This window comes from Trachurus japonicus, chromosome 2, assembly GCF_045865225.1.
Source record: "Trachurus japonicus isolate A0001 chromosome 2, Traja_1.0".
Taxonomy (NCBI): Eukaryota; Metazoa; Chordata; class Actinopteri; order Carangiformes; family Carangidae; genus Trachurus; species Trachurus japonicus.
The window spans coordinates 14468102-14487469 of NC_140908.1; the positions used below are offsets into that span (position 1 = coordinate 14468102).

The 19368-nt window shown below is 40.1% G+C and overlaps 1 protein-coding gene across 1 annotated transcript in view; it reads right to left on the reverse strand.

Annotated features, from left to right (window-relative positions):
* The window catches only part of nlgn4xa (neuroligin 4 X-linked a), a 98032-nt gene extending 80101 nt beyond the window's left edge, over positions 1-17931 (reverse strand). The window contains exons 1-2 of the mRNA XM_085802331.1: positions 17446-17931; positions 5007-5739 (exon numbers count right to left, since the gene is read on the reverse strand). Of these exons, the coding sequence (XP_085658457.1) occupies positions 5007-5457 (451 nt within the window). The 5' untranslated portion in view covers positions 5458-5739; positions 17446-17931. The remainder of the gene's footprint in view (positions 1-5006; positions 5740-17445) is intronic.
* Between the last annotated feature and the right edge of the window lie 1437 nt (positions 17932-19368).

Sequence of the window (19368 nt, forward strand, 5' to 3'; positions counted from 1 at the left end):
CTATATACTACTTCATTTATTTTTTATTAACATGATTAGACCCATCCACTGGAGAGAAACTCCATCAGTGCAACAACCATTGAGAACATTACAGGTTGTTTCGTTCACTCATTTATTTTTGAAATGAAAAGCTATAATAATAATAATTGCATGTTGATCTTGCATCAGGGAGCAGAGAAATTAGAAATTAGAAATTAGAAATAAAGTCTTTGCCTCTAGTGTGGGCCTGCTTCGGTAAGCCTGCTTCTCTCTGTCATTCCGGTAAATAAAGCCACTATTAGAGAATTCATTGCTACGGTTTTCAAGTGATGCTCCCTGCAACAGAAAAGTGAAATTATATTGGGACATTTTACATGCTGCTGCCTTATTAACAGTAAAAAGGATTTTGTGTTTGCAGCCCATTTAATTCTCAGACACCTTTTATGTTTAGACTCCACTGTTACAGAGGTTTTCATCACTGGATGGAATTTACTCGACGGAGTATACTTAATTTAATAAGGCAGCTGAGCAAACTACATCTGAAAAGTCTAAGATGTGGTTGAAAGTGAACTTTAAATTGTATATATTTTTGTCAAACTTCTAATATATGTTCAAGGTCAAACACTTTACTGATATAATCATTGCAAACTTAAAGGCTCAATTGTGACAGCAGCAGAGACTATGCATGGTTGCACTTTTTCTTATTCATGTTCTTATATTTTTTTGATCTATTTGGACTGAACCATTACACATTTTTACATATTACACTTTCATCTGTCTTCTGTCTTTACGCATGACTACATATACAGTAGGACATATCATTCACAATATTTAATTAAATGGAAGAATTCAGAGGTACAACTGGCATCAATCCTGGAGATGGTTGCAACACAGATCAGCAGCAATTGCGAAATATGAAAATACATTACATTTAAGTTATCTTTAGAATTTAGAACTCTGAAAAATATGTTTTATATTCTTTATTTATACCACAATTTTATAGTAATATTTTGGAACAATTAAAGTTCAGATGTTGCAACTGATCCCAGCCCTGGGTGTGGTTGCAACATATTAAAAAGACATTACATTTCAAACAGCAACAAGTGTAATTTGGAAAATGTGCATTTCTTCAGTCACTTATACAAATAATGAAGAATTACTGTTGAAAATGACTGTTGCAGGGTCTGTTTTGATTTGGCTGCTTAACTTAAGGAGTTGCAACCTGTTGCAAGTGCCCCCACGCTATCGACCATGAAGCAACATCATGTGCTAGCTATAGGCTCTCTGTCCTTGACATATGCTAAAGAATGATGCATCAAAACAATGATTCAAACTAAATCAGTATTGACTCATTCAAACAAAAGGTCAGGACATAGCATGTTTGCAATTGGATGAGTAAGATTTGTTGCAACTATCCTCAGGACAACACAAGACTGAAACTGAACTCCAAAATGCAGCTACAAACGACAACAAACCCACTTTTGGCTGGGGCTAGCCCTGCAGGATCACAGCATGCCAGTGGCGTGCACAGGAGGGGGGGGCAGTGGTGGCAGTCGCCCCCCCTTATGGCCCAATTGTTGAAAAATGTGTGCTAGAGTTCCCCCTGGAAGCCAAAACGCGCGTTAAAGTGCCCTCATGGGGGCCAAAACGTGTGCTAAAGTGCCCTCTAGGAGCCAAAATGCTGCTAAAGTGCCCTCTAGAAGCTAAAGTGTCCTATAGGAGCCAAAACGCATGCTAAAGTGCCCTCTAGGAGCCAAAACACGTGTTAAAGTGCCCTCTAGGAGCCAAAACATGTGTTAAAGTGCCCTCTTGGAGCCAAAACATGTGCTAAAGTGCCCTCTAGGAGCCAAAACGCGTGCTAAAGTGCCCTCTAGGAACCAAAACGTGTGCTAAAGTGCCCCCTGGAAGCCAAAACGCGTGCTAAAGTGCCCTCTTGGAGCCAAAACATGTGCTAAAGTGCCCTCTAGGAGCCAAAACGCGTGCTAAAGTGCACTCTAGGAGCCAAAACATGTGCTAAAGTGCCCTCTAGGAGCCAACATGTGTGCTAAAGTGCCCTTTTCAGTGGCAAGGACGTGCTATATGTGCCCTTTTCTTTCCTTTTCCTTCAAAAATATGTGCATGCCACTGCAGCATGCAGCTCTGCGTAACTATTCTCTGCTGTGCAGCTTGGCCAGAGCGGAACGTAAAATCCTGATTACTGGCTTGCTAATACTGTTGGAAAAATGCACATAAAACAAATTGCATTACATGTACTGCAGTCAAGTACAATAACTTTTTTTTTTTTTCGGGTAGATTCTGAATCATTTGAGAAAAGCCCACTGGTGCAGGATTGTGAGATTATCCTTCTCCTGCACTTTTTAATCTAACATGTACTCAAGAGCTCAACCTAAATTTAGCACGGAGCTGTCAAAGATCTCAGCCAGACACACATTTAATGCGCCTCGCTATCCCACACTGTCCTGCACTGCTTCCTAAAACAGCCTGCTCCCCCTGACCTCCCACCACTCGGGGTTATGTTTGACACACACTGCTTTTTTTACGGGACACACTCCGAGGCCGCTGCTGGGTAAAAAAAAAAAAGTGCTCGGCTGTTACGAGTGTCACACCCACTCCAAGTCACAAGTGCTCACTCAAACAAGGGAGTGCAGAAAACAAGCCATTACGGACGAGCCTTCAACCTGAGAGCAATACAAAAGCGTACACTCTGAGCTTCTTTTTATTTTAATTTTACATCGCTCTTGGTTAACAGCACTCCTCTCAGCCGTAGCACAAAGCAAAGCTCTCAGCACTTTTGACGAGAGCTTTCTGCAGCTCCTCTCTTTTTTTTTTTGGCTGAACCATTGTTCGCTGATTAGACTGCTGGCGAAATCAAGGGATCCATGAAGAGCTCCCATGTAATTACGAGGCAACAAGTTTAATTCCACCATCATGCTCACCGCAAAAGGTTACGACACATCGATTCCTGAAAACACAATAAAAATACACTGTAAAAAAAAGGAAGCTTTCACATCCCTGAATGAAGCTCTGTCATGTCAAAGTGATTTTAAGAATTATTCTCAATAGTTAATTTTTCATTATTTAAAGAAACAAAAGCTCTTTGAGGTAGTGTCACAAATGTTCAGCCTCGTGTTGGTGTGCGCATTTGATTGACAGCTGCAGAGAACAGAATGACTACACCATTAACCAATAAAATTGTATATGTTATAAATAATTATGTTATATGTCATCACAAAGCTAGGATGTGCTTATGGTTAGTTTTAAAACTCAGTTTCAGAATACCGGCTGAGTGCATTTCTCTCTGGATTCAGTACACTGCACACTAAAAAAATGTTGGGTTATCTCTGTAACCCAATTTCTGAGTTATTGGTGTTGAGTTACATTTTTGGGTTATTTTTCCAGAGTGTAACCCATTTTCATGGTTATAGGGCTATGAATTAAACCCAATTCCTGGGTTGTTCAAGTAATTGGGTTATTTTTCAGTGAGTAACCCATTCATTGGGTTAAGGGTTGGGTAATTCTGTGACTTAACCGGCCGGTTAATTTTAAAAATGCTATCTGTCTCCGCCCGCCACCACAGCTACCTGTGAATATCCGTTATTTACTCTTTTTTTATGTGACGGCCGGAGCGCTATCACAACCGGAGAGCTGCTCTATAACCCAATATAAATAAATCAACCTGTTGGGTTAAAATAACCCCAAAAAAGGTCCTTATTTGAACCAGCAGTTGGGTTAAAATTGGGTTATTTTTTAACCCAACTGTTTTTAGTGTGTGATTCCTTCACACTATTATAAAGGCCATAGACCTGCTGTTATATATTTTTAAAAAAGCATACTCAACAATATTGGACCTTCAATTCCCCCACCCACGTATACCCATGTGATCAATTCTTTTATGTCCTATAAGGGTTCCAGAAGGATCAGTTCAAGATAATACCCTATATTATGTTATATTCAAGCTTAGACTTATTTATTATTACACCACTTCCCAGCATCACATGACAATAAATCCTAATTATAGAAATAATTACAAGATGCAACCTTGACCCAGATTAGTGGCAGAAAATGGATTTAGCCATTTAAAAATGGTACACTCGCTCATCTTAATGAAGACATTTTCCTTAGATCAACATTTACCACGCCGAGCTATCACTGCAATCGTAGCAGTGGTGACAGTGTTTGCAACAAGCCCGACAGTGTCGAGTATTAACTGCAGTGTGATCCTCCGTCACAACACTCCTACGTTTCGATAAAAGATGTAAAATGTTTCTCGACAGCCATAGTCACAGACACAAACATTTTTCAACTAATTTTAGATGTGGTTAAAGACTTACGTTAACCAAATTATATATGGCTCATCATCTTCATATGTTATATTGTTCTGGTGGAATCAAAACATGTCATTTAAAGGGATAGTTCAACATTTTGGCAAATTGGCGCATTGCCATAATCCCTATAGTCATAGCAGTAGGTTCGTTACCTTTATTTGTCGGTGCAAGCTATTTTTAGGAAGGCGGAGCAGAGCCACGAGCTGCTCAGAGCTACGCTATGGAGGCTAATGGGATTTCTTGGTTTCCCTCATCAAACTCATCAAATACACAATCCAACAACTCCACAACGCTCTGGTGGACAAGTTGTGACCTGCACATTCACCACACTATGAGATAATAATGGAACGTTACGAGACGGAGCCGAAAAACTGTCCCTGAACGCAACACGCATCAACGGTTTTGCATGAATTTCCCTCCGCCGTTCTAAAAATAGCTTACACCGACAAATAAAGGTAACGAACCTACTGCTATGACTATAGGGATTATGGCAATGGGCCAATTTGCCAAAATACTGAACTATCCCTTTAACTATGTTAGTCGCTACCATAGCACCAGTCACTTCATTCAATCTTTCTCCGTAATGTGTGTTACTTGTGACTGATGTTCAAGGTAGATTTACACAAGTTTAACAACAGGAAACAATGCAATGACATAAAGAAAAGACGAACAAGACAGGAAGAAGACCTTCAGTTGACCTACCGTCTTCTGTAGGGACGTAGATGTTCAGGTAAAGGCAGTCCTCGCTCTGCTCCTGCACGTAGGTCACCAGTGTATCCAAGTTGGCGGTGAACCACACGGGGAGCATGTCGTTGAGTAAAAAGCGGTCCTCTAAGAACTGAGGACAAACCGGAGCAAACTGAGTAGCATTCCTGATCCCAGGCCAGGACATGGGCGGCTCGGGAGGCTGGAACCTCCGCTCACCCGTTGGCGCCAATGCATAAGGGATTCCCAAATACTGTTCCACTGGTCCCAGGATCTCGTTGGGTAAAGTAACCTTCACACCCCGCAATTTTCCATGATTGGTGGTGACCACTGGCTGCTGCTGGGCGTGAACCGTCGCCACACATAGGGACGTCAGCCCAATCCACAGCAGAAGGTTGCCCTTGGCGGCGGAGCAACACATCCATGAGGGACCTCTAGGCGCCGACATGCTCCCGCTGTGCTGAGCCGAGCCTGAGTCTGGCAGGTCGTGGTTATGGTACCAACCTCGGGGTCCTCGGTGAACCCTCTGCCCCCCTCCACCAAAAACGCTACCCGCCCCTCCTCAGGCTGCGAGCTGAGAGAAGGAGCCCCCACGAAACAAAGTAGGTTTCTCAAAGCTCCCCATCCTGAGAGCCGGCATGGAGATCGCTGTCGTGAGACTCCCTTGTCCCAAACAGGAGAGAGCCTAGGATGCACTTAGGTTACCTCGGCTCCAGTTTGATGGGAAATCCTGAAAATAGGAGAAAAAAGAGTTGTCAAATCGATTGGTAAGACATTTTATTCATCCATTCATTGTCCCTTGGCCTTGGGTGACTTTGGAGGTATACCCCCTATTTCTTCCAATTCTACCATGAGTCCTGGAACATCCCAACTACTTTTGGATGAACTGCAATGGAATTTGATGCTTGCATTGACCCCCAATGGATGAAGCCAACACTTGTGATTTCCCACTTGTGATTTTCCCACAATGCGGTGGACAATGGATGGATGGATGGATTTTCCCACATTTTTCTCATCCATTCATTGTCCCTTGAGGATCTATTGGGTAAATTTGGAGGTACCCGCCTATTTCTTCCAATTCTACCATGAGTCCTGAAACATTCCAACTACTTTGGGATGAACTGCAATGGAATTTGATGCTTGCATTGACCCCCAATGGATGAGTCCAACAGTTGTGATTTCCCAGAGGCACAAACAAACTCTCATTTTTGTGTTCCTTATTGTCTGATGGATTGCTGTGAAACTTTGCACGGATCTCCGAGGGCACTCAACGTGAACATATCTCACATATCCTGTCATGTCTGCAGTTGGATAAAGTTCACTCACTAGTTTTGAGAACTTATACCCCACATGACCTAAGATGACAAAAGTGAATTTGAGTAACTGTATATGAACTCGGCAGGTTTTGCCTTGTACCTCGGCAGGAAGCATTGGACAAAACGCACAACTCTGAACTTCTGAAGTCTTGTTGGCATAAACTCAACAATTTCAGTTATGTCTGTTGACACAAAATGGAAAAATACTGCCGAGATGGATAAATTATGATGCACAATTAGGATTTGACACCATGCATAGAACAATCATGGATAAAGCTGTAAGACTTGTTGAAGTTACCTTTTGGCTTATTAATCAATTGGGAAAATTAACCAATAATTCAAATGCAAATTAGACCAAACCACCATCAAATTTAGGTTGTTTCATGTTTATGTTCATATAGGTAGTTTGTTCAGGTTGGCAGACTGGTTAGTAGATTGATACACTGCTAATAAGCAAATACTAAAAACTCAACTTAAAGGATAAGCCTAACCCAACAACATTTGTTTGGGACCAGCAATGATGACTGAAAAAAGAAAGAAAAGGAATCAAGGTATGAAATATTGCATCCATTATTTAATTTATTAACCCCAGTAGCCATTGGAGCTAGCTTGACTACCAGTCATTGTACATGTAGTCCCTTGGATTAGCATCTTTTTAGACACCACTACAATATGGTAATAGATGATCAAATTAGCATTAAAGTGCTATCATTATGTTGTTACACAGTGAGGAACATTCTCACATTGCTGCTAGCATGAATGAAAACTCTTGTTAAAAGGATTGTAAAAGGCTGCCACTGAGGCCACAGTGAATTATACTAGATTTTCAACATTCAACCTGATAACAACAAACAATTAAACTCAGAATCTTTTGTTTTGGGGAAAAACTGTTCAAGGGCTAGTGTAGGCCAACTGAGGCGTGAAGATTGGTTGAAATAATTTGATGGCAGTTAATTCTCAGGTTCCTCTCTGAGGGTTTTTTTGGAAAGCCCTTTGAATTAGAAATCTGCTCTGTGGGCTTGGAGGCGTCTCATGGACATTTGTGTCAAAACCAGATGGCAGGCAAAACTGTTAATTCAATTTCCTGTTGGAGCTCTCACCCCATTCCACTGCCCCCAGGTCTTAAGACATTTTTTAAATATATATTTTTATTTTTTTCATATTTTAAGTGGTTGGGTTGAGGAAAATCCCACGCCTGACTGCTCCAATCCAGAAATGTTGATTAATTACCCTCTCACTCAAAAAAAAAAAAACACTACATGCCACTCAAAGTCAGGCCAAATCAATTATTAAATCTCACGCTGACCAGCACTGACTCCTTTCTGAAATCAAATATAAATGAAAAAGCTGCATGAATAAATGAGTTGAATTCTGCTAATAGAGTCAAAGTACATGCCAATCTTTGTGAGCACGATTTTTTAAAACTAAACAGTTTTCAAACAAGGATTAGTGAAACAGAACAGAGTGGATTCAAGCTGTTCCCGACTTGCAGCTGCGAGGATCTGTCATGTCGGCCTGTCTGCCTGGGAACACATCAGCACAGAGACAGGAAAGTGGCTAACACGGTGTCATATTAGGGCGGCATCATAACCAGAGCTGGCTGAGTTTACTATCACCCAGAACAAGCTTTATTATCTGCTGTTATCTGCTAGGAATAGGATGTCATAACATTGTGAGGCTACGATCATCAAAGGTTATCTAGTTTCTGCAGTAAATGCAGCGATGCGACCGATACAACATTTGTATAGTATTTGTCATGTAAGGAAGTTATTAAATGTAGACTTACTAGATGACAATAGATGGGGAATAATATTGTAATATATGAGAGTGAGGGACAAATATACACAACCCACGCAAAAATGTAATATAATGTAAATGTCCTGATATCAAGCTCTGGTTATATGAGGATACAAGTAAATGAAATAATCATAGAAATCTATGTATGCACAGATTTAAATAAAATCTATGAATATTTGTTATAGTATAACATATGATAAGATAAATTCCTATACATTTATTAAAATGCATATAGAATTATGTTCGTATGTTACCGTTGGATTAAATGTATACATACATTTATGAGTTCTAATAATTTAAATTCTTTTCACACAATATTTCTGTTTTACATAAGTTTCTTGTATTGAAGTGTAATATAATTACATATATGACATTTGCTTAAGGTGATAAGTATACACTTGTTCATTTAATATTTATAAGTACTGTGCACACAGAACATTGCCACCTATACGGTGGCCCCAGCAGATCAAAAAAGTATAGTAAGTGGATGCACAACTTTTGAAGGCCTCAGCAATACATTCACTTTAAGTTCCCAAGAAACTACTGTACCTTTAATCTGTTGGACTAGTCTAATAAATAACAGACCAACTTGTTTGTAATTCCACATGCAAAGCAAAACCAAGCAAACCAATTACATCACAACCATATAGTTACCACGTATACTACAATACCATTTAGTTTATTTAAACTCACCATCCTGCTGCACCAAATACTTACTTTAAAACCAAATATGTATTAATTTGCCACAAAAATAGTCCTCCCTTCCTTTTATGCAACATGCTCTTTTAAAAACAAGTATGTTTATAAGATTTGCTCTAGCAGTTGTACATTGTGGTATGCAGTGGGTCAATGGTAAAGTCTGAAACTGTTAATCCACATTAAAATATGTTGGTTTTAGTATTCATTTCATCACATCAGTGCCTGCATCCACAAAGCCAGCTCTATAAAGAAATTCCTCTGGAGGAACTTACACAAAAACGGACACTGAACAGTGTTTTGGGAAAATCACTCAGCCGCAGTCAAACAACAAAGATATCTGTGAGGGTGTTTCCAAAATTGAAATTTGTAGGCACAGAGGTCAAAACATGTTGACAAAGAGACCAAAAGGCAAACAGAAATTCAGAAACAGGCACAGTAGAACAAAGATGTGATCTATTGACTCACAAACGACACGCTGGGGAACACACAGGTGGAATGAACGCAGACAAACCAGCAGAGGGCAATGGGGGAAAAAAACACTGAGGTAAAGTACAGATGGGGGAAACGAGACCCAGCTGGGGCAATCACACACCGGTGGAACACATGAGGTAATCACGGGGGGGGGGGGGCGGCACAGACACACAAGATGCAGGCAGTTTCAAAATAAAACACTTTAATTGTGGTTGAATTTTCCCCTGGCTTAACTCGGAAATGTGTCTTTTTTCTTTTTTTTAAGTTTACTATCCTACCCCCAAGGCTCATTTCAGACCTCGCAGGTGTTTCCATGGTAACAATCAATGACACCTGCTGACAACTGGCAAAAACTTGAGCAAAAACAAAACAAAAAAAAAAGTCTCAAGTTTCTGTTTTCCTGACAATGCCGTGGAGCCGACAATGAGACGATACTGCAGCAAATAAACTCTAAAGAAACGAGCAGAATGGCCTCTATGCTGCCGTCTCATCTCCGAATGCCCTTGTAACTGTCTTTCAAAATTCTTGAAAAGAGAATACCCAGAATACACTGCAACGCTGAAATGCCTCAGAATGAATTAAACCGACATTTATGAGGTCAGGCTCAGCTTTCACTGTGATGCTACAGGGTTCCAGAGCTAGTGCACCTCATCATATTAAAATCTATATTTGAGCTGATGTTTGCTGGGTTCTGTTTACACTTCCACACATCCTGTAAACTCTGAAAATAAGCGTACTGTCTGAGAGAGGAGATTTGTTCATGGATGACCATAACAAAGAGAAATACTGTACAGTCTGGACAAAAGTACTGCCAGGAGGCAAAAGAAAGTACACATTCTCTCCACAAAGGCCAAGGATGTTGCAACCTCACAACACCTGGGAACAGATCTAACACAACCGATAAATCAATCTTGTAAATCTTGGTTACGTTTACCCCTTTTCATTCTGTGGGTATCATATGTTTCTTTATTTTGATATGATCAATTATATACAAATTTAAAAAGTGGTACCACTTTCGGGGGACGGTTGCAACACGGGACGGTTGCAGCACGTCATATTCCTGGGATTTATCTTAGAATTTTGTATGTAGGCTACTCAGTTTTGTGATGATCAAAACTTTGCTTTTTGATTCAAAAAGAAAAGTTAATCAGTGGAATGTAATGCATTTTTAATACATTGCAACTGGTTGCAGCTTGTGCAACCAGTCCATGTTGCAACCGTCCCTATTGTTGGGGTCTGTTGCAGTTGCAATTTCTTCCATTCACATAAACAGTGTAAAAGACATCTTTAAATGCGATGGATAATCAGAGAACAGATTTATTTTTTATATGTTGCAACTGGTTGCAGCTTGTCAGTGTTGCAACCGTCCCTAGTATTGGGGTCTGTTGCAGTTTTATCCAATTTCTTCCATTCACATAAACAGTATAAAAGACATATTTAAATGTGATGGACAATCAAAGAACAGATTTATTTTTAATACGTAGCAACTGGTTGCAGCTTGTCAGTGTTGCAACCGGTCCATGTTGCAACCGTCCCTAGTGTTGGGGTCTGTTGCAGTTCAATCCAATTTCTTCCATTCACATAAGCAGTATAAAAGACATATTTAAATGTGATGGATAATCAGAGAACAGATTTATTTTTAATACGTAGCAACTGGTTGCAGCTTGTCTGTGTTGCAACCGTCCCTAGTATTGGGGTCTGTTGCAGTTGAATCCAATTTCTTCCATTCACATAAACAGTGTAAAAGACATCTTTAAATGCGATGGATAATCAGAGAACAGATTTATTTTTTATATGTTGCAACTGGATGCAGCTTGTCAGTGTTGCAACCGTCCCTAGTATTGGGGTCTGTTGCAGTTTTATCCAATTTCTTCCATTCACATAAGCAGTATAAAAGACATATTTAAATGTGATGGATAATCAGAGAACAGATTTATTTTTATAATAGTTTAGTTGGTCCAGTCCAAATTGAGAACTTTTTTTGCAACCATCCCCAATTTCCCCTACTTTCCACTGACAAATACAAACCACTAGCCAAAACCAAAGTGCCACTCTTACTCAATGATGTAAGTACAGGAAGCTTCATAAATAACTGCAAGTGCCACTCTGATGGTGCCCAGGTCGAACTTTTAGTGGCATTCTGAGAGCTTTGAAGAACAACTGACATTTCAGAGGCGGCACAGTAAACCCATGTGATTGTGTCATTGTGAATAAAGACTATTGGGTTGTAAAAAGTCAAGCAAACACGGTGTGAGTCCACCAAGTCACGGTCTGATACACCGTTAATGGAGCGACTCTGCAAAGTGTCACTAGCTCTGGGACAGAGTTGTTCATGTATTGATTGAACTGACTGTGAAGTAACAGTCACTATCACTGCTGGGTTTTCCATGACCAGGAATACACCACTGATGCCTGGGCAATTCTAGAGTTTAAATGTGGCTTTACAGTTTATATTATGATGTGGTGGTGAATATAGTATTAGCAAACACATTTAGAATGAATTCAATTATGGTAAATTAACTGAATAATGGACTTGGAGCTCATGGGGGGTCAAATATATTGGCCTAACTAATCCAGCCTCTTTACTATGGGTAAACTCTTGTGATATAAATTATATACATTTGCTTAGTTAAGCCACAAATCATCAAATTTAAATGTACAGAGTCTACAAGTGCAGAAATAAGCATGTGAAATACAAATATTTGAATTTTGAATGAATAAATGTAGTGGTAATCTAGATGTTACTTTTTGTTTCCAATAAAAATCAATGTGTATTCATTCGCCGCTGAATATAGTTCCCTAAAAATGCACTTTAACAGTTTGATTTTGTTGTTTTCATTACATTTGTCACCAGCAACATATTTTTTGCTGCTCTTGTTTAATAATAAAATAATGCTGACTGATGAATTGTATTTAAATACATTCTATACAGTGTTTTGTTTTTGTCTAATCCTGTTGAAACTGTCATTTTAGAAAATAACATGAACATCAATAAAGAACTAGATTAATAATTATTGTATTGAGAAAAAAAACTTTAAGTCACTACTACACAACATTCACATTAGCATTGTCACCACTCATGGTTATGTTAAGTTACTGAACATGCTAACCCAAGAATATAAGGTAATAAACACCACAGCTTCTCCTCTAAGCACTGATCACATTAAACTCATTTACATATTAATTAATAGGGAATAAGAATAAAAACACAAGAAAGAAACATGGCTCTACTGATTCATTAAACAGCTTAATGCATACAGCTTTGTAGACTCTACCACTGGACATGAATTATATTTTAATTACCCTAATACCACTACATATCCACATCCTAACAACAGGGGATGTGTGATATTGTAAGTAAAGCAATTATTTAACGTGTAAAGTAAATGTACTATGATATGAACGCAGCTGCCTCAGACTGTAAAAAATAGAAAATAAAAAAAGGAGGTTGGGTCGACACGGTAACGCGGAAATTGTTGCTCATTGTTCACTATGAGGTTATATAGGCTTGTAAACGCTCCTGTGATAAATTGACACGGCGTACAGTATCTATAATAACGTGGCGTTTTATGATAAACCGTCCTTCAGGCAGGGAGGGAGGGGGGAGGTTGCACCGCATACAGAGTGCGCTCTTGGCAGTAACACACTCAACACACCAAAGGTAAGGGGGGGGGGGGGGGTGTGGGGGGTGGTAGTTGCGAACATTGTTCTCACTCTTAATGATTATAGGAGATAAGTCTTATGAATACCAATGAGGGTGCTCACTGTCATTTGCATTTCAATCATTATGAAATGATCCTGTCAGAGGCACCCTTGTCCTCTGGACTAGAAAATGTCCCCCGCACTTTTGAGTGACTGCAAATTTACACTGTGCACTGGTTGCGAATACGTTTTGACTGATTTATTCTGCATAAGACCCTGACTAATACTCATAGTAATGCTGCATTAGCATCCAAACAAAGTAGGCTAAATAAAAAAATGATAATACATACGTAGACTAAAAAAAAAAACTGGAAAAGTAACGGGGGAGGGGCCCACTTTAGTATTCTTTAAGGGGGCCCAGAATGCCTAAGATCGGTCCTGCACGCATGCACTCTTCTAATCGGTTTCAGCAGCAGTTTGAAGGCCTCATAATGAGACTGACATTCATTTTCTGTTAGAGATGTCAATGTTTTTTCCTGTCGATTGAAAGAAATGTGAGGAAACAATATTGCAACTGCTTTTAATGTAGCTAATATTAATAGAAAGCAGACTAAAGTGTAAGCGAATAGCATTGGTGTGATCCAAAACCTGGAGTTGCCATCTTTAAGATTCACATATAAAAACACTTTAAAGGTCCCATAAGGTATAAAGGTAGATGTGTGTTTTTAATTATAAAGCAGGTCTAGGGTCTAGATTTTAACAGATTCGTATCTGTCAAAGCTAATCTGTCAGTCCACTGGGAATAGCACATACTGAGCCTTAAAATGAGCTGTTCGGACTTCCTGAACTTTGTGATGTCACAAGAAACAAATTCAGCTCTCAGCAATGCATCAAAAATGGAACCACTACCAAAATTGCAGGATTTTCCTGAGTGTTTACCTTCATTTTACTTTTTCTCTGTCATATTTCTGCCTTTCAGTGTGGCCACATTGTATGATTGTATATATATCGCCTGGCTAGTGACCATCAGTTGTATACTATTTTTCAGGGTGCATTGTGGGATACTAAGAGTAATGGTTAGAATAATTATTTAACATTCACGTATAAACATACTTTAAAGGTCACATAAGGTATAAAAGGTAGATGTCCATGTGTTGTTAATTATGAAGCAGGTCTAGGGTCTAGATCAGTGTTTTTCAACCTTGGGGTCGGGACCCCACATGGGGTCGCCTGGAGTTCAAAAGGGGTCACCTGAAATAGCTAGTAATTGGAAAAAAATATTTATTTTAACTAATAATTATTCTTTTTTAAATTATGATTAAAAACACCACACACAATCCGAAACAACTGTATATATGTCTATACTTTAACTTTCTTGATTATAAATCGAGTTCCAATAAAATGCAGCATATAAAAATCTGGCGTATCTTGATTAACGGCCGTGATCACATTTGTGATATCAAAATGGGGTCACAAGCCAAAAAATGTTGGGAACCACTGGTCTAGATTCATACAGATTCATATCTGTGAAAGCCTCAATCCACTGGGAATGGCACATAGTCTGTCTTCAGAAACTGGGCCTTAAAATGAGCTGTTTGGACTTCCTGTACATTGTGATGTCACAAAAAACAAGTCCACCTCCCAGCAATGCATCAAAAATGGAACCGCTACACACTAAAAAATGTTGGGTTATTTCTGTAACCCAATTTCTGAGGTATTGGTGTTGAGTTAAACTTTTGGGTTATTTTTCCAGAGTGTAACCTATTTTCAGGGTTATAGGCTATGAATTTAACCCAATTCCTGGGTAGTTCAAGTAATTTCAGTGAAACAGTTGAATATTCAACCCAAAAGTTGGGTCAAAAAGAATAACCCAAACTGTTGGATTAAAATTAACCCAAAAAAGGGGTTCGTCCTTATCTGAACCAGCAGTTGGGTTAAAATTGGGTTATTTGGTTATTTTTTAACCCAACTGTTTTTAGTGTGTACCAAAGTTGCAGGATTTGGTTTCAGATTTGGTGTTTACAGTAATTATACTTTGTTGTGACATCACAAAGTCCAGAAAGTCCCAACGGCTTGTTTTAAGGCTCAGTTCCTCAGTGGATTTCTCTGTGGACTGAGGCTTTAATACTTTAACAGTATTGACAAAGCACCAAGAGCTGCATTTTAATTCCCAAAAATGCACATTTAACTTTACACTTTATGGACCTTTAATGTTTAGTTTGACCTGGAGGCAAAAGCAGCTAACGAACAAACAAAAGCGAAACCACACACACATGACTAATGTGAAATTAAACAAGTAGATTCACTGCAGATGTTGGCAGGTTGCTGCAGCGAACGTACACTACACACAACAAAGGAATGATGGGGTAATGAGTGTGTATGACTCACACACACACACACACACACACACACACACACACAAACAACAAGGACATCTTACTGTGCAATAATCCCTCCTTCACAGCTCCAGTAAACAAAATGAAAACGCATCAGCGTCAACACTGTTACGCAGCGCTCCTGCTGTTTCTACCTGTTAGTCGCATGTTTGTGTCTGTGCATATGGCTTGGACAGCTGCCTGCTCAGCATCCCAGTGTCGTCATGCCGACCTCAACAGAGGTGTACAGTACGGAACGACCAGAGGCCTTCATGCACGGTGGGAAGGATTCCTCACTCCTCACGCGCTATAGAGCTGTGACGTTTGGGGAAAGTATTGTAAAAACGACAGTAATTCCCTGCATTTGTTCCCGTGTTGACGTGTTTCCAGGAATGTTGGACTTCCAGGATCAGCACTGCAAAGCTGGGATGGAAACATGATGACTGTGCACCTCAGTGGAAGTTGGAGTTCACACCTGCCAATCAATCCAGTTATCAGTCACCAGTCACCAGGGCCGTTGCTAGGAATTCTGGGCTCCCTTAAAGAATACTAAAGTGGGCCCCTGACTTTTCCCCTTTTTTTCTTAATCTACGTATCTATTATCATTTTTTATTTTGCCTACTTTGTTTTGATGTTAATGAAATAAACCTTTATACCTTATAGGACCTTTAAAGTGTTTTTATATGTGAATCTTAAAGATGGCAACTCCAGGTTTTGCATACATCACACCACTGCTATTTGCTTACACTTTAGTCTGCTTTCTATTATTATTAGCTACATTAAAAGCAGGTGCAATATTGTTTCCTCACATTTCTTTCAATCGAGAGGAAAAAACATTGACATCTCTAACAGAAAATGAATGTCAGTCTCATTATGAGGCCTTCAAACAGCTGCTGAAACCGATTAGAAGAGTGCATGCATGCAGGGCCATTGCTAGGAATTCTGGGCCCCCTAAAGGAATACTAAAGTGGGCCCCTGACTTTTCCACTTTTTTTCTTAGACTACGTATGTATTATCATTTTTTATCTAGCCTACTTTGTTTTGATGCTAATGCAGCATTACTATGAGTATTAGTCAGGGTCTAAGCAGAATAATTCAGTCAAAAAGATTAGACTACTGGGGTTTTTTTTGTGGGTGCTGGGCCCCTAGAGTTATCATCACCTTTCTCCCCTATACAACGGCCCTGCACACACTTATACACACATACACAAGGTCATCTCACGTTATAGCATCATCCTGCATGGAGCTGCAGTGCAACCCCCCCCCACCACCTCCTCCTCCCCTTGTTGCAGAGGCTGCCTCGAATGCCACCCAGTGTGAATACAAGCTTAAAATCACAGCATTAGCAGCGGTGTGGCTGTAAGAAGAAGTAAAAAAAAAAAAAAAAAAATCTTCAAACTTCAATCCTCCAACCCCCCCCCCCCCCTCCCCCTTTCCCCAGAAATCCACATCCAGAAATCCACACCACCATCTTGTGGCTGCCTGGATGGAGATGCGCCCAGCAGACAGCAGCTTCTATACCACCACCGCTGCTGCTGCTGCTGCTGCTGCTGCTGGAGGAAGATGCCGGTCTCTGTTGCACCTCACACACTGTGTTTGAGTTGTGTTGCAATGAGTTTAACGACACCACACCACAGCCCCTCCAGTCGTTTCCATTTAACTTCATCGAGCTGTTGCTTTTTTTCTCTCTCTGTCTCCATAATTTGGCACCGAGTTTGGCTGGAGCGCCGATTCCCCGTGCATAATCACCAAGCTGTTCTGCTGTTGTGATTTGCGCTGTGATCACTATCTATCTCCCGACTTGTCTATGTTTTTATCACGATTCATTTCCCAAAAAGGAAAAAAAGAAGCAGAAGCTGGAGTCGGATGAAAAAAGTGCGCAAGACTGATCCCCGACCCGCTGCTGCTGGCTGATGATGCGGGGTTTTTTTTGGATGAGAAAACTCCACGTTACGCGTGTTTATGATGGTGAAAAATGACAGATGCAGCTCTGAAATGGCCAGGATGATGAGAGGATGGAAAGATGGAAGGATGACAGATAGGACTACGGTTGGAAAACGCACAAATTCGCGCTACATCTGTGTGGAGGAGACGCTGGGAAGGCTGCGCATCCCATCCCGCTCGCAGCGCACTTACCTCAGCCTGAATCTCCCAACCGTCTGGCTCCCTCCTTCTTCTTTTTCTTTTTTCTCGTTTTAATGTATTATTATCTCTGTATAAGTCCCGACTTGAGGCGAAATCCAGACCGCGTAGGTGTCAAAAAGCAAAAGCAAAAAAGAAAAAAAAGCCCAGAATAAAGTCCACGTCCAGTCCGCAGCTCTGCAAAATCCAAAGTAAGATGAAGAAGGAGAAGGAGGAGAAGGAGAAGCGCAGTCCCGGTGTTGCCACTGAAGGCAGCCCCCCCAACTATACGTCCTGGGCGCGCGTCCGTGCGTGTGCATGTGGGTAAAGTGTGTGTGAGTGGGAAATGTGTGTGTGTGTGTGTGTGTAGGGGGAGGGGGGGTGGGGGGAGTGGGAACAGAGATGCGGCTTTATCAGCACAGAAGATGTTTCAATGAGTCATTGCAGAGGCTCTAGAAACGGTTCTGAATCTAATTGCTCTCATAGTGCGAGTGTACTGCGAGGACAAGATTAGTGATAGAGAAACCAGGTCTTTCTCTCCTCCTCCTCCCTCTCTCTTTTCCTCTCCCTCTCTCTCTCTCTCTCCATCTAGCTTGCCATTGGACTACACTGACTGAAATTTACCAAGCCTGCAGCCAATGGATTGCCGCATTCTCTCCATCACCCTTAAGCAGCTGCTGTGTTGTGGCAGCTCTGGCATGGAACTGGGAGTCCCGGGGCCCTAACCCATAGTATAGTATAGGGGCCCCTCTGAGTAAGTCCACTGCTAAACTTCACAACAAAATGTATAGAAAGCAGTGGACTGAGGACCAAACTTCATCATCAGTACGCTCAGAATAGCCGAGGAGTTTTTGCAGGACAGTGGCTTCCCTTCATCAACATGTGGGTAGTCGCTATACGGAAGACAAACAATGCCAACTAGGGTTGCAAAGGGGCAGAATATAAATTTCCATTAAATTTCTGGGAAATTTCCAGAAACTTTTCCATGGCAAGTTAAGCTGGGGAATTTTGGAAACATTCCAAATTGGAAACTTTCCATGGGAATTATGGGAATTTATGGGAATTAACTGGAAATTAAGTGGAAATTGGGGGTAATTTAAACAAACTGTATCATATCCAAACGTAAATATTTTGTTTTGTCATAAGTAGACATCCATGCAAAATAATAAAAAACAACAAAAAAAACCATGATATTTCAACAGATTTATTTGTGAGTAGAACTTTATCAAGTTTTAATTCTTGTATGAACAATCAATTCTTTTACTGAACAACAAAAACATGAATGGTGAGTAAAATATTACTTACTATATTGCATTAAATCTGTTTGTTTTAGCCAAGATTATGCTACAATATATTTTCCCCAACTATATTTAAGTTCCCTGTTAAGGGCCAACCATCAATTTTGTAAATTTCGTATTTTTTCCCATTTATTCCCATATATTCCCGTTAATTCCAAAGTTTCCAACTTTGAAAATTCCTGGGATTTTGCAACCCTAATGCCAACTCACAGCACTTTATATTCAAATAAAAAACATCAAATATTTCCATCAGTCCCCTTTAAACACCAGTCTTTAACATTTGTCTCTGCTTGACTTTATAAGTGATTCGCAACCTATGGGTAGTTACCATATGGAAGACAACTAATGCCTTCTTGCCGTCAAGCGTTCAAGCCAAATTATTAGTTGTTATTTACCAAAGAAAATGAAGAAATCTGCAGATTTTTCAGTGCACATAGTTTGGTCCAACTATCTTCAAAGACATTTCATTTACAGCAACTAAAATTGATGCTCCAGAACATTATTTGGCCAGTGATTCCAAACCTCTGTGTTGAAGGTATTTCTAATGGACAAGCAAGTTTGATCGGCAAAAGACAATGTAATCCATATTTGGAGATGATTATTTTTAACATGTTAAAGGTTCATTGAGACTAAGATTGGA